General features: G+C 40.6%; 2 protein-coding genes across 2 annotated transcripts in view; both read right to left on the reverse strand.

Moving 5' to 3' along the window:
* Positions 1-14,194, reverse strand: part of LOC125674557 (uncharacterized) — a 412,455-nt gene that overhangs the window by 133,411 nt on the left and 264,850 nt on the right. The gene's annotated exons all lie outside the window — the stretch shown is intronic.
* Positions 1-14,194, reverse strand: part of LOC125665341 (mucin-17-like) — a 71,444-nt gene that overhangs the window by 55,975 nt on the left and 1,275 nt on the right. The window contains exons 3-11 of the mRNA XM_056150912.1: positions 12,185-12,826; positions 9,969-10,628; positions 8,838-9,143; positions 7,628-8,011; positions 5,996-6,799; positions 4,612-5,169; positions 3,427-3,786; positions 2,211-2,606; positions 149-1,384 (exon numbers count right to left, since the gene is read on the reverse strand). Of these exons, the coding sequence (XP_056006887.1) occupies positions 149-1,384; positions 2,211-2,606; positions 3,427-3,786; positions 4,612-5,169; positions 5,996-6,799; positions 7,628-8,011; positions 8,838-9,143; positions 9,969-10,628; positions 12,185-12,826 (5,346 nt within the window). The remainder of the gene's footprint in view (positions 1-148; positions 1,385-2,210; positions 2,607-3,426; positions 3,787-4,611; positions 5,170-5,995; positions 6,800-7,627; positions 8,012-8,837; positions 9,144-9,968; positions 10,629-12,184; positions 12,827-14,194) is intronic.

Raw genomic sequence — 14,194 nt, forward strand, 5'->3', positions numbered from 1 at the left:
TGCTATCAGCACTAAATGATCCATTTCATTTCGCCACCAATCAATAAATACTCCTTGAGAAAGAATCTTAAACATCCCATCAAATGGACAGTGAATCTTATGGGTCAAGTGAGTGCAATGTAATAAGAGCGCATTGAACAAAGTGTACCTGATGGAGTCACGCTTGGTGTAACACTTGGTGTAACAGATGGAGTTGGTGTGGCACTTGGTGTTACAGATGGAGTCACGCTAGGAGTGACTGATGGTGTAGGTGTAACGCTGGGTGTAACACTTGGTGTAACAGATGGAGTCACGCTGGGTGTAACACTTGGTGTAATAGAAGGTGTGACACTTGGTGTAACTGATGGTGTGACACTTGGAGTAACCGATGGTGTGACACTTGGTGTAACTGATGGTGTGACGCTTGGTGTGACACTTGGAGTAACCGATGGTGTGACACTTGGTGTAACCGATGGTGTTGGTGTAACGCTTGGTGTGACACTTGGAGTAACCGATGGTGTGACACTTGGTGTGACAGATGGTGTTGGTGTAACGCTTGGTGTGACACTTGGTGTAACAGATGGAGTTGATGTGGCACTTGGTGTTGCAGATGGAGTCACGCTAGGAGTGACTGATGGTGTAGGTGTAATGCTGGGTGTAACACTTGGTGTAACAGATGGAGTCACGCTGGGTGTAACACTTGGTGTAACAGAAGGTGTGACACTTGGAGTAACTGATGGTGTGACACTTGGAGTAACTGATGGTGTGACACTTGGTGTGACACTTGGAGTAACCGATGGTGTGACACTTGGTGTAACTGATGGTGTGACGCTTGGTGTGACACTAGGAGTAACCGATGGTGTGACACTTGGTGTAACCGATGGTGTTGGTGTAACGCTTGGTGTGACACTTGGAGTAACCGATGGTGTGACACTTGGTGTGACAGATGGTGTTGGTGTAACGCTTGGTGTGACACTTGGTGTAACAGATGGAGTTGGTGTGGCACTTGGTGTTGCAGATGGAGTCACGCTAGGAGTGACTGATGGTGTAGGTGTAACGCTGGGTGTAACACTTGGTGTAACAGATGGAGTCACGCTGGGTGTAACACTTGGTGTAACAGAAGGTGTGACACTTGGTGTAACTGATGGTGTGACACTTGGAGTAACTGATGGTGTGACACTTGGAGTAACTGATGGTGTGACACTTGGTGTGACACTTGGAGTAACCGATGGTGTGACACTTGGTGTAACTGATGGTGTGACGCTTGGTGTGACACTAGGAGTAACCGATGGTGTGACACTTGGTGTAACCGATGGTGTTGGTGTAACGCTTGGTGTGACACTTGGAGTAACCGATGGTGTGACACTTGGTGTGACAGATGGTGTTGGTGTAACGCTTGGTGTGGCTTTTTATTGAAGAAAAGAGATATACAGCATTAACTAACTATTAATTGGACGAATAATGCCATTTGATATTTTGTTTTTCACGGTTAAAGTGAAAGAGACATATAGGGTAAGGTGTACACCAGTGAAAGAAGAAGTCATATTAAAAAGAAACCATTCCAACTTTACTCATGATTTCTTCTTCGTAATAAACAGAACAATGTACACCATATTTTATCAAGGAAAGTGAAAAGTGAAGATAAGGAACAGTGGAACTGTAATCAATCTCGTAACTCCTATAAAGAATACAAATTACACAGTTGGACAAAAAGGCATATCGGGCAAACCAGAGGTGGAATGATGTACATAGGAGGAGTAAGCATCCTCTAACGACAGCTCACAACACCCAATGAGACATATAGTTTGATCAGGTAAATGGATTTATCGGTAGTCAAAATCACTGTGTTAAGAACGGCCTAACAATCAATATTAAAGACGTCAGATAGCATTTGACCCAATGATAGTTTGTATTGGCAAACTATATAGTTATAAAGACCGTAGAATTTGGATAGTATATTAACAATGAATCGGAAAGGAACTCTTCTTTACCAACTTAATTCAATGGAAAATCTTCCCTAAACTGATTGGATTTCTTCAAGACATATTTTATCCTCCCTACTAAAATGCCTCTAATGCCAAAATGCTATCAGCACTAAATGATCCATTTCATTTCGCCACCAATCAATAAATACTCCTTGAGAAAGAATCTTAAACATCCCATCAAATGGACAGTGAATCTTATGGGTCAAGTGAGTGCAATGTAATAAGAGCGCATTGAACAAAGTGTACCTGATGGAGTCACGCTTGGTGTAACACTTGGTGTAACAGATGGAGTTGGTGTGGCACTTGGTGTTACAGATGGAGTCACGCTAGGAGTGACTGATGGTGTAGGTGTAACGCTGGGTGTAACACTTGGTGTAACAGATGGAGTCACGCTGGGTGTAACACTTGGTGTAATAGAAGGTGTGACACTTGGTGTAACTGATGGTGTGACACTTGGAGTAACCGATGGTGTGACACTTGGTGTAACTGATGGTGTGACGCTTGGTGTGACACTTGGAGTAACCGATGGTGTGACACTTGGTGTAACCGATGGTGTTGGTGTAACGCTTGGTGTGACACTTGGAGTAACCGATGGTGTGACACTTGGTGTGACAGATGGTGTTGGTGTAACGCTTGGTGTGGCTTTTTATTGAAGAAAAGAGATATACAGCATTAACTAACTATTAATTGGACGAATAATGCCATTTGATATTTTGTTTTTCACGGTTAAAGTGAAAGAGACATATAGGGTTAGGTGTACACCAGTGAAAGAAGAAGTCATACTAAAATGAAACCATTCCAACTTTACTCATGATTTCTTCTTCGTAATAAACAGAACAATGTACACCATATTTTATCAAGGAAAGTGAAGATAAGGAACAGTGGAACTGTAATCAATCTCGTAACTCCTATAAAGAATACAAATTACACAGTTGGACGAAAAGGGATATCGGGCACACCAGAGGTGGAATGATGTACATAGGAGGAGTAAGCATCCTCTAACGACAGCTCACAACCCCCAATGAGACATATAGTTTGATCAGGTAAATGGATTTATCGGTAGTCAAAATCACTGTGTTAAGAACAGCCTAACAATCAATATTAAACACGTCAGATAGCATTTGACCCAATGATAGTTTGTATTGGCAAACTACATAGTTATAAAGACCGTAGAATTTGGATAGTATATTAACAATGAATCGGAAAGGAACTCTTCTTTACCAACTTAATTCAATGGAAAATCTTCCCCCAAACAGATTGGATTTCTTCAAGACATACTTTATCCTCCCTACTAAAATGCCTCTCATGCCAAAATGCTATCAGCACTAAATGATCCATTTCATTTCGCCACCAATCAATAAATACTCCTTGAAAAAGAATCTTAAACAGCCCATTAAATGGACAGTGAATCTTATGGGTCAAGTGAGTGCAATGTAATAAGAGCGCATTGAACAAAGTGTACCTGATGGAGTCACGCTTGGTGTAACAGATGGAGTTGGTGTGGCACTTGGTGTTGCAGATGGAGTCACGCTAGGAGTTACTGATGGTGTAGGTGTAACGCTGGGTGTAACACTTGGTGTTGCAGATGGAGTCACGCTGGGTGTAACACTTGGTGTAACAGAAGGTGTGACACTTGGTGTAACCGATGGTGTGACACTTGGAGTAACTGATGGTGTGACACTTGGTGTGACACTTGGAGTAACCGATGGTGTGACACTTGGTGTAACCGATGGTGTTGGTGTAACGCTTGGTGTGACACTTGGAGTAACCGATGGTGTGACACTTGGTGTGACAGATGGTGTTGGTGTAACGCTTGGTGTGCCTTTTTATTGAAGAAAAGAGATATACAGCATGAACTTACTATTAATTGGAGGAATAATGCCATTTGATATTTTGTTTTTCACGGTTAAAGTGAAAGAGACATATAGGGTGAGATGTACACTAGTGAAAGAAAAAGTCATACTATAAAGAAACCATTCCAACTTTACTCATGATTTCTTCTTCGTAATAAACAGAACAATGCACACCATATTTTATCAAGCAAAGTGAAAGGTGAAGATAACGACCAGTGGAACTGTAATCAATCTCGTAACTCCTATAAGGAATACAAATTACACTGTTGGACAAAAAGGGATATCGGGCACACCAGATGTGGAATGATGTACATAGGAGGAGTAAGCATCCCCTACCGACCGCTTACACACCCAATGAGACATATAGTTTGATCAGGTGAATGGAATTATGGGTAGTCAAAACCACTGTGTTAAGAACGGCCTAACAATCAATATTAAACACGTCAGATAGCATTTGACCCAATGATAGTTTGTATTGGCAAACTACATAGTTATAAAGACCATAAAATTTGTATAGTATATTAACAATGAATCGGGAAAGAACTCTTCTTTACCAACTTAATTCAATGGAAAATCTTGCCCCAAACAGATTGGATTTCGTGCACTCCTATTTTATCCTCCTTACTAAAATGCCTCTCATGCCAAAATGCTATCAGCACTAAATGATCCATTTTATTTCGCCACCAATCAATAAATACTCCTTGAAAAAGAATCTTAACATCCCATCAAATGGACAGTGAATCTTATGGGTCAAGTGAGTGCAATGTAATAAGAGCGCATTGAACAAAGTGTACCTGATGGAGTCACGCTTGGTGTAACACTTGGCGTAACAGATGGAGTCACACTGGGTGTAACACTTGGTGTAACAGAAGGTGTGACACTTGGAGTAACCGATGGTGTGACACTTGGTGTAACCGATGGTGTTGGTGTAACGCTTGGTGTGACACTTGGAGTAACCGATGGAGTTGGTGTGGCACTTGGTGTTGAAGATGGAGTCACGCTAGGAGTGACTGATGGTGTAGGTGTAACACTGGGTGTAACACTTGGTGTAACAGATGGGGTCACGCTGGGTGTAACACTTGGTGTAACTGATGGTGTGACACTTGGAGTAACTGATGGTGTGACACTTGGAGTAACTGATGGTGTGACACTTGGTGTGACACTTGGAGTAACCGATGGTGTGACACTTGGTGTAACTGATGGTGTGACGCTTGGTGTGACACTAGGAGTAACCGATGGTGTGACACTTGGTGTAACCGATGGTGTTGGTGTAACGCTTGGTGTGACACTTGGAGTAACCGATGGTGTGACACTTGGTGTGACAGATGGAGTTGGTGTAACGCTTGGTGTGGCTTTTTATTGAAGAAAAGAGATATACAGCATTAACTTACTATTAATTGGACGAATAATGCCATTTGATATTTTGTTTTTCACGGTTAAAGTGAAAGAGACATATAGGGTGAGATGTACACCAGTGAAAGAAGAAGTCATATTAAAAAGAAACCATTCCAACTTTACTCATGATTTCTTCCTGGTAATAAACAGAACAATGTACACCATATTTTATCAAGCAAAGTGAAAAGTGAGGATAACGAACAGTGGAACTGTAATCAATCTCGTAACTTCTATAAAGAATACAAATTACACAGTTGGACAAAAAGGGATATCGGGCACACCAGAGGTGGAATAATGTACATAGGAGGAGTAAGCATCCTCTACCGACAGCTCACAACCCCCAATGAGACATATAATTTGTTCAGGTAAATGGATTTATCGGTAGTCAAAATCACTGTGTTAAGAACGGTCTAACAATCAATATTAAACACGTCAGATAGCATTTGACCCAATGATAGTTTGTATTGGCAAACTACATAGTTATAAAGACCGTAGAATTTGGATAGTATATTAACAATGAATCGGAGAGGAACTCTTCTTTACCAACTTAATTCAATCGAAAATCTTGTTCCAAACAGATTGGATTTCTTCAAGACATATTTTATCCTCCCTATAAAATGCCTCTCATGCCAAAATGCTATCAGCACTAAATGATCCATTTCATTTCGCCACCAATTAATAAATACTCCTTGAAAAAGAATCTTAAACATCCCATTAAATGGACAGTGAATCTTATGGGTCAAGTGAGTGCAATGTAATAAGAGCGCATTGAACAAAGTGTACCTGATGGAGTCACACTTGGTGTAACAGATAGAGTTGGTGTGGCACTTGGTGTTGCAGATGGAGTCACGCTAGGAGTGACTGATGGTGTAGGTGTAACGCTGGGTGTAACACTTGGTGTAACAGATGGAGTCACGCTGGGTGTAACACTTGGTGTAACAGAAGGTGTGACTGATGGTGTGACACTTGGAGTAACCGATGGTGTGACACTTGGTGTAACTGATGGTGTGACGCTTGGTGTGACACTTGGAGTAACCGATGGTGTGACACTTGGTGTAACCGATGGTGTTGGTGTAACGCTTGGTGTGACACTTGGAGTAACCGATGGTGTGACACTTGGTGTGACAGATGGTGTTGGTGTAACGCTTGGTGTGACACTTGGTGTAACAGATGGAGTTGGTGTGGCACTTGGTGTTGCAGATGGAGTCACGCTAGGAGTGACTGATGGTGTAGGTGTAACGCTGGGTGTAACACTTGGTGTAACAGATGGAGTCACGCTGGGTGTAACACTTGGTGTAACAGAAGGTGTGACACTTGGTGTAACTGATGGTGTGACACTTGGAGTAACTGATGGTGTGACACTTGGAGTAACTGATGGTGTGACACTTGGTGTGACACTTGGAGTAACCGATGGTGTGACACTTGGTGTAACTGATGGTGTGACGCTTGGTGTGACACTAGGAGTAACCGATGGTGTGACACTTGGTGTAACCGATGGTGTTGGTGTAACGCTTGGTGTGACACTTGGAGTAACCGATGGTGTGACACTTGGTGTGACAGATGGAGTTGGTGTAACGCTTGGTGTGGCTTTTTATTGAAGAAAAGAGATATACAGCATTAACTTACTATTAATTGGACGAATAATGCCATTTGATATTTTGTTTTTCACGGTTAAAGTGAAAGAGACATATAGGGTGAGATGTACACTAGTGAAAGAAAAAGTCATATTATAAAGAAACCATTCCAACTTTCCTCATGATTTTTTCTTCGTAATAAACAGAACAATGTACACCATATTTTATCAAGCAAAGTGAAAGGTGAAGATAACGACCAGTGGAACTGTAATCAATCTCGTAACTCCTATAAGGAATACAAATTACACAGTTGGACAAAAAGGGATATCGGGCACACCAGATGTGGAATGATGTATATAGGAGGAGTAAGCATCCTCAACCGACCGCTTACACATCCAGTGAGACATATAGTTTGATCAGGTAAATGGAATTATGGGTAGTCAAAACCACTGTGTTAAGAACGGCCTAACAATCAATATTAAACACGTCAGATAGCATTTGACTTAAAGTTGATAGTTTGTATTGGCAAACTACATAGTTATAAAGACCATAAAATTTGGATAGTATATTAACAATGAATCGGAAAAGAACTCTTCTTTACCAACTTAATTCAATGGAAAATCTTGCCCCAAACAGATTGGATTTCTTGCACTCCTATTTTATCCTCCTTACTAAAATGCCTCTCATGCCAAAATGCTATCAGCACTAAATGATCCATTTTATTTCGCCACCAATCAATAAATACTCCTTGAAAAAGAATCTTAACATCCCATCAAATGGACAGTGAATCTTATGGGTCAAGTGAGTGCAATGTAATAAGAGCGCATTGAACAAAGTGTACCTGATGGAGTCACGCTTGGTGTAACAGATGGAGTTGGTGTGGCACTTGGTGTTGCAGATGGAGTCACGCTAGGAGTGACTGATGGTGTAGGTGTAACGCTGGGTGTAACACTTGGTGTTGCAGATGGAGTCACGCTGGGTGTAACACTTGGTGTAACAGAAGGTGTGACACTTGGTGTAACTGATGGTGTGACACTTGGAGTAACCGATGGTGTGACACTTGGTGTAACTGATGGTGTGACGCTTGGTGTGACACTTGGAGTAACCGATGGTGTGACACTTGGTGTAACCGATGGTGTTGGTGTAACGCTTGGTGTGACACTTGGAGTAACCGATGGTGTGACACTTGGTGTGACAGATGGTGTTGGTGTAACGCTTGGTGTGGCTTTTTATTGAAGAAAAGAGATATACAGCATTAACTAACTATTAATTGGACGAATAATGCCATTTGATATTTTGTTTTTCACGGTTAAAGTGAAAGAGACATATAGGGTAAGGTGTACACCAGTAAAAGAAGAAGTCATATGAAAAAGAAACCATTCCAACTTTACTCATGATTTCTTCTTCGTAATAAACAGAACAATGTACACCATATTTTATCAAGGAAAGTGAAAAGTGAAGATAAGGAACAGTGGAACTGTAATCAATCTCGTAACTCCTATAAAGAATACAAATTACACAGTTGGACAAAAAGGGATATCGGGCACACCAGAGGTGGAATGATGTACATAGGAGGAGTAAGCATCCTCTAACGACAGCTCACAACCCCCAATGAGACATATAGTTTGATCAGGTAAATGGATTTATCGGTAGTCAAAATCACTGTGTTAAGAACGGTCTAACAATCAATATTAAACACGTCAGATAGCATTTGACCCAATGATAGTTTGTATTGGCAAACTACATAGTTATAAAGACCGTAGAATTTGGATAGTATATTAACAATGAATCGGAGAGGAACTCTTCTTTACCAACTTAATTCAATGGAAAATCTTGTCCCAAACAGATTGGATTTCTTCAAGACATATTTTATCCTCCCTATAAAATGCCTCTCATGCCAAAATGCTATCAGCACTAAATGATCCATTTCATTTCGCCACCAATCAATAAATACTCCTTGAAAAAGAATCTTAAACATCCCATTAAATGGACAGTGAATCTTATGGGTCAAGTGAGTGCAATGTAATAAGAACGCGTTGAACAAAGAATACCTGATGGAGTCACGCTTGGTGTAACACTTGGTGTAACAGATGGAGTTGGTGTGGCACTTGGTGTTACATATGGAGTCACGCTAGGAGTTACTGATGGTGTAGGTGTAACGCTGGGTGTAACACTTGGTGTAACAGATGGAGTCACGCTGGGTGTAACACTTGGTGTAACTGATGGTGTGACACTTGGAGTAACCGATGGTGTGACACTTGGTGTAACTGATGGTGTGATGCTTGGTGTGACACTTGGAGTAACCGATGGTGTGACACTTGGTGTAACCGATGGTGTTGGTGTAACGCTTGGTGTGCCTTTTTATTGAAGAAAAGAGATATACAGCATGAACTTACTATTAATTAGACGAATAATGCCATTTGATATTTTGTTTTTCACGGTTAAAGTGAAAGAGACATATAGGGTGAGATGTACACCAGTGAAAGAAAAAGTCATACTATAAAAAAACCATTCCAACTTTACTCATGATTTATTCCTCGTATTAAACAGAACAATGTACACCATATTTTATCAAGCAAAGTGAAAGGTGAAGATAACAAACAGTGGAACTGTAATCAATCTCGTAACTCCTATAAGGAATACAAATTACACAGTTGGACAAAAAGGGATATCGGGCACACCAGATGTGGAATGATGTACAGAGAAGGAGTAAGCATCCTCTACCGACCGCTTACACACCCAATGAGACATATAGTTTGATCAGGTGAATGGATTTATGCGTAGTCAAAACCACTGTGTTAAGAACGGCCTAACAATCAATATTAAACACGTCAGATAGCATTTGACCCAATGACAGTTTGTATTGGCAAACTACATAGTTATAAAGACCATAAAATTTGTATAGTATATTAACAATGAATCGGAAAGGAACTCTTCTTTACCAACTTAATTCAATGGAAAATCTTGTCCCAAACAGATTGGATTTCTTCAAGACATATTTTATCCTCCCTACTAAAATGCCTCTCATGCCAAAATGCTATCAGCACTAAATGATCCATTTCATTTCGCCACCAATCAATAAATACTCTTTGAAAAAGAATCTTAACATCCCATCAAATGGACAGTGAATCTTATGGGTCAAGTGAGTGCAATGTAATAAGAGAGCATTGAACAAAGTGTACCTGATGGAGTCACGCTTGGTGTAACACTTGGCGTAACAGATGGAGTCACACTGGGTGTAACACTTGGTGTAACAGAAGGTGTGACACTTGGTGTGACACTTGGAGTAACCGATGGTGTGACACTTGGTGTAACCGATGGTGTTGGTGTAACGCTTGGTGTGACACTTGGAGTAACCGATGGAGTTGGTGTGGCACTTGGTGTTGCAGATGGAGTCACGCTAGGAGTGACTGATGGTGTAGGTGTAACACTGGGTGTAACACTTGGTGTAACAGATGGGGTCACGCTGGGTGTAACACTTGGTGTAACTGATGGTGTGACACTTGGAGTAACTGATGGTGTGACACTTGGAGTAACTGATGGTGTGACACTTGGTGTGACACTTGGTGTAACTGATGGTGTGACGCTTGGTGTGACATTAGGAGTAACCGATGGTGTGACACTAGGAGTAACCGATGGTGTGACACTTGGTGTAACCGATGGTGTTGGTGTAACGCTTGGTGTGACACTAGGAGTAACCGATGGTGTGACACTAGGAGTAACCGATGGTGTGACACTTGGTGTAACCGATGGTGTTGGTGTAACGCTTGGTGTGACACTTGGAGTAACCGATGGTGTGACACTTGGTGTGACAGATGGTGTTGGTGTAACGCTTGGTGTGCCTTTTTATTGAAGAAAAGAGATATACAGCATGAACTTACTATTAATTGGAGGAATAATGCCATTTGATATTTTGTTTTTCACGGTTAAAGTGAAAGAGACATATATGGTAAGATGTACTCCAGTGAAAGAAGAAGTCATATTCAAAAGAAACCATTCCAACTTTACACATGATTTCTTCCTCGTAATAAACAGAACAATGTACACCATATTTTATCAAGCAAAGTGAAAAGTTAGGATAACGAACAGTGGAACTGTAATCAATCTCGAACTCCTATAAAGAATACAAATTACACTGTTGGACAAAAAGGGATATCGGGCACACCAGAGGTGGAATAATGTACATAGGAGGAGTAAGCATCCTCTACCGACAGCTCACAACCCCCAATGAGACATATAGTTTGTTCAGGTAAATGGATTTATCGGTAGTCAAAATCACTGTGTTAAGAACGGTCTAACAATCAATATTAAACACGTCAGATAGCATTTGACCCAATGATAGTTTGTATTGGCAAACTACATAGTTATAAAGACCGTAGAATTTGGATAGTATATTAACAATGAATCGGAGAGGAACTCTTCTTTACCAACTTAATTCAATGGAAAATCTTGCCCCAAACAGATTGGATTTCTTCAAGACATATTTTATCCTCCCTACTAAAATGCCTCTCATGCCAAAATGCTATCAGCACTAAATGATCCATTTCATTTCGCCACCAATCAATAAATACTCCTTGAAAAAGAATCTTAAACATCCCATTAAATGGACAGTGAATCTTATGGGTCAAGTGAGTGCAATGTAATAAGAGCGCGTTGAACAAAGAGTACCTGATGGAGTCACGCTAGGAGTTACTGATGGCGTAGGTGTAACGCTGGGTGTAACACTTGGTGTAACAGATGGAGTCACGCTGGGTGTAACACTTGGTGTAACTGATGGTGTGACACTTGGAGTAACCGATGGTGTGACACTTGGTGTTACTGATGGTGTGACGCTTGGTGTAACCGATGGTGTTGGTGTAACGCTTGGTGTGCCTTTTTATTGAAGAAAAGAGATATACAGCATTAACTTACTATTAATTGGACGAATAATGCCATTTGATATTTTGTTTTTCACGGTTAAAGTGAAAGAGACATATAGGGAAGATGTACACCAGTGAAAGAAGTCATATTATAAAGAAACCATTCCAACTGTACTCATGATTTCTTCCTCGTAATAAACAGAACAATCTACACCATATTTTATCAAGGAAAGTGAAAGGTGAAGATAACAAACAGTGGAACTGTAATCAATCTCGTAACTCCTATAAGGAATACAAATTACACAGTTGCACAGAAAGGGATATCGGGCACACCAGAGGTGGAATGATGTACATAGGAGGAGTAACCATCCTCTAACGACCGCTCACAACCCCCAAAGGTGTGACACTTGGAGTAATTGATGGAGTCACGCTTGGTGTAGCAGATGGTGTGACACTTGGTGTAACTGATGGTGTGACGCTAGGTGTGAAACTTGGAGTAACCGATGGTGTGACACTTGGTGTAACTGAGGGTGTGACACTTGGTGTTACAGATGGTGTTGGTGTGACGCTTGGTGTAACAGATGGATTCACGCTGGGAGTAACACTTGGAGTAACAGATGATGTGACACTTGGAGTAACCGATGGTGTGACACTTGGTGTAACTGATGGTGTGACGCTTGGTGTGACACTAGTAGTAACCGATGGTGTGACACTTGGTGTAACCGATGGTGTTGGTGTAACGCTTGGTGTGACACTTGGAGTAACCGATGGTGTTACACTTGGTGTGACAGATGGTGTTGGTGTAACGTTTGGTGTGATACTTGGAGTACCAGATGGGGTAACGCTAGGTGTAACAGATGGTGGTGGTGTGACACTTGGTGTAACTGACGGTGAGGTACTTGGAGTACCTGATGGTGTGACGCTTGGTGTGAAACTTACAGTAACTGATGGTGTGACGCTTGGTGTGACACTTGGAGTAACCGATGGTGTGCCACTTGGTGTAACAGATGATGTGACGCTTGGCGTAACCGATCGTGTTGGTGTAACGCTTGGTGTGACACTTGTAGTAACCGATGGTGTTACACTTGGTGTAACTGATGGTGTGACACTTGGTGTGACACTAGGAGTAACCGATTGTGTGACACTTGGTGTGACAGATGGTGTTGGTGTGACACTTGTGGCTAGTTGTTGATGAAAGATACATAGAGCATTAACTCACTAATAATTGGATGAATACAATGTAATACCATATGATATTTTCTTTTCCACGGTTAAAGTGAAAGAGAGATAGAGGGTATGATGTACACCGGGACAGAAGTAGAAGTCATATTATGAAGAATCCATTTCAACTTTACACATGGTTTGTTGCTGGGAATTATCGGCACAATTTACACGATATTTATCAAAGCAAAGTGAAAGGCGAAGAACAGTTGTCAATCTCATAACTCCCATAAGGAATACAAAATAAACAGTTGGATAAATTGAGATCTCAGACACACCAGAGGTGGGATTAGCTATGAGTCATGTATCTTGATAAGGTAAGCGGAGTTTACCGTAGTCAAAATCAGTGTGTTAAGAACTGCCTAACAATCGGTATGAAACACGTCAGACATCATTTGACCCGATAGTAAAATGTATTGGTAACCTAGGTCATTGTAGACACAATAGAATTCGGATTGTGAATTAATTGCAAAGGGTTATTCTTTCCAAACTTAATTGAATGGAAAATATTGCCACAAACAGATCTGATTTATTGCAGACATTTTTCCTCCTCTCCACTAAAATGCCTCTCTTGCTAAAATGTTATTAATACTAAATGATCCTTTTCATTTTGCAACCAATAAAATATCCGCCTTGAAAAATAATTCCACAAAAACCATCAAATGGCAAGCGAACCTTGTTGATCAAGTGAGTGCAATGTAATAAAAGCGAATTGAACAAAGTGTACCTGATGGAGTCACGCTTGGTGTGACACTAGGAGTAACCGATGGAGTTGGTGTAACGCTTGGTGTGACACTTGGTGTAACAGATGGTGTTGGTGTGACACTTGGTGTGCCTATTAATTGAGGAAAAGATATATACAGCATCAATTTACTAATAATTGGATGAATAATGCTATTTGATACTTCCTTTTTTAAGTGAAAGTGAAGGAGAAAGTGTAAGCTTTGAAAGCAGTTGAAATAGTAGTTATCAAAATGTTATCAAGAAGTGAACAGTTCTATTTTGACAAATTTAATAACTACCATTTTGGTCCCATACTGATACAAAATATATAACCCTGGGATCATCAAATTTAATATTTTGGTAGATGTCTTTCTGCTCTACATCACGATACGTTTATTATTTCTTATACATGTGTGGTTGTAGAGAAGAATATTTTTGAAAATTGGTCAATTTTTGGCAGATTTTACTGGAATGGTAGTTATGAAAAAGTTGAATTTTTTTTATTGTTAACACACGACGGAAGTCGAACGCATACAAATTGCAGTAGGTCAATCGAGTTTACTTAAGTGGCCCAAAACATTCATAAGTATAGAGTACTTACTTTT

The sequence above is a fragment of the Ostrea edulis genome, chromosome 10 (assembly GCF_947568905.1).
Source record: "Ostrea edulis chromosome 10, xbOstEdul1.1, whole genome shotgun sequence".
Classification (NCBI taxonomy): domain Eukaryota; kingdom Metazoa; phylum Mollusca; class Bivalvia; order Ostreida; family Ostreidae; genus Ostrea; species Ostrea edulis.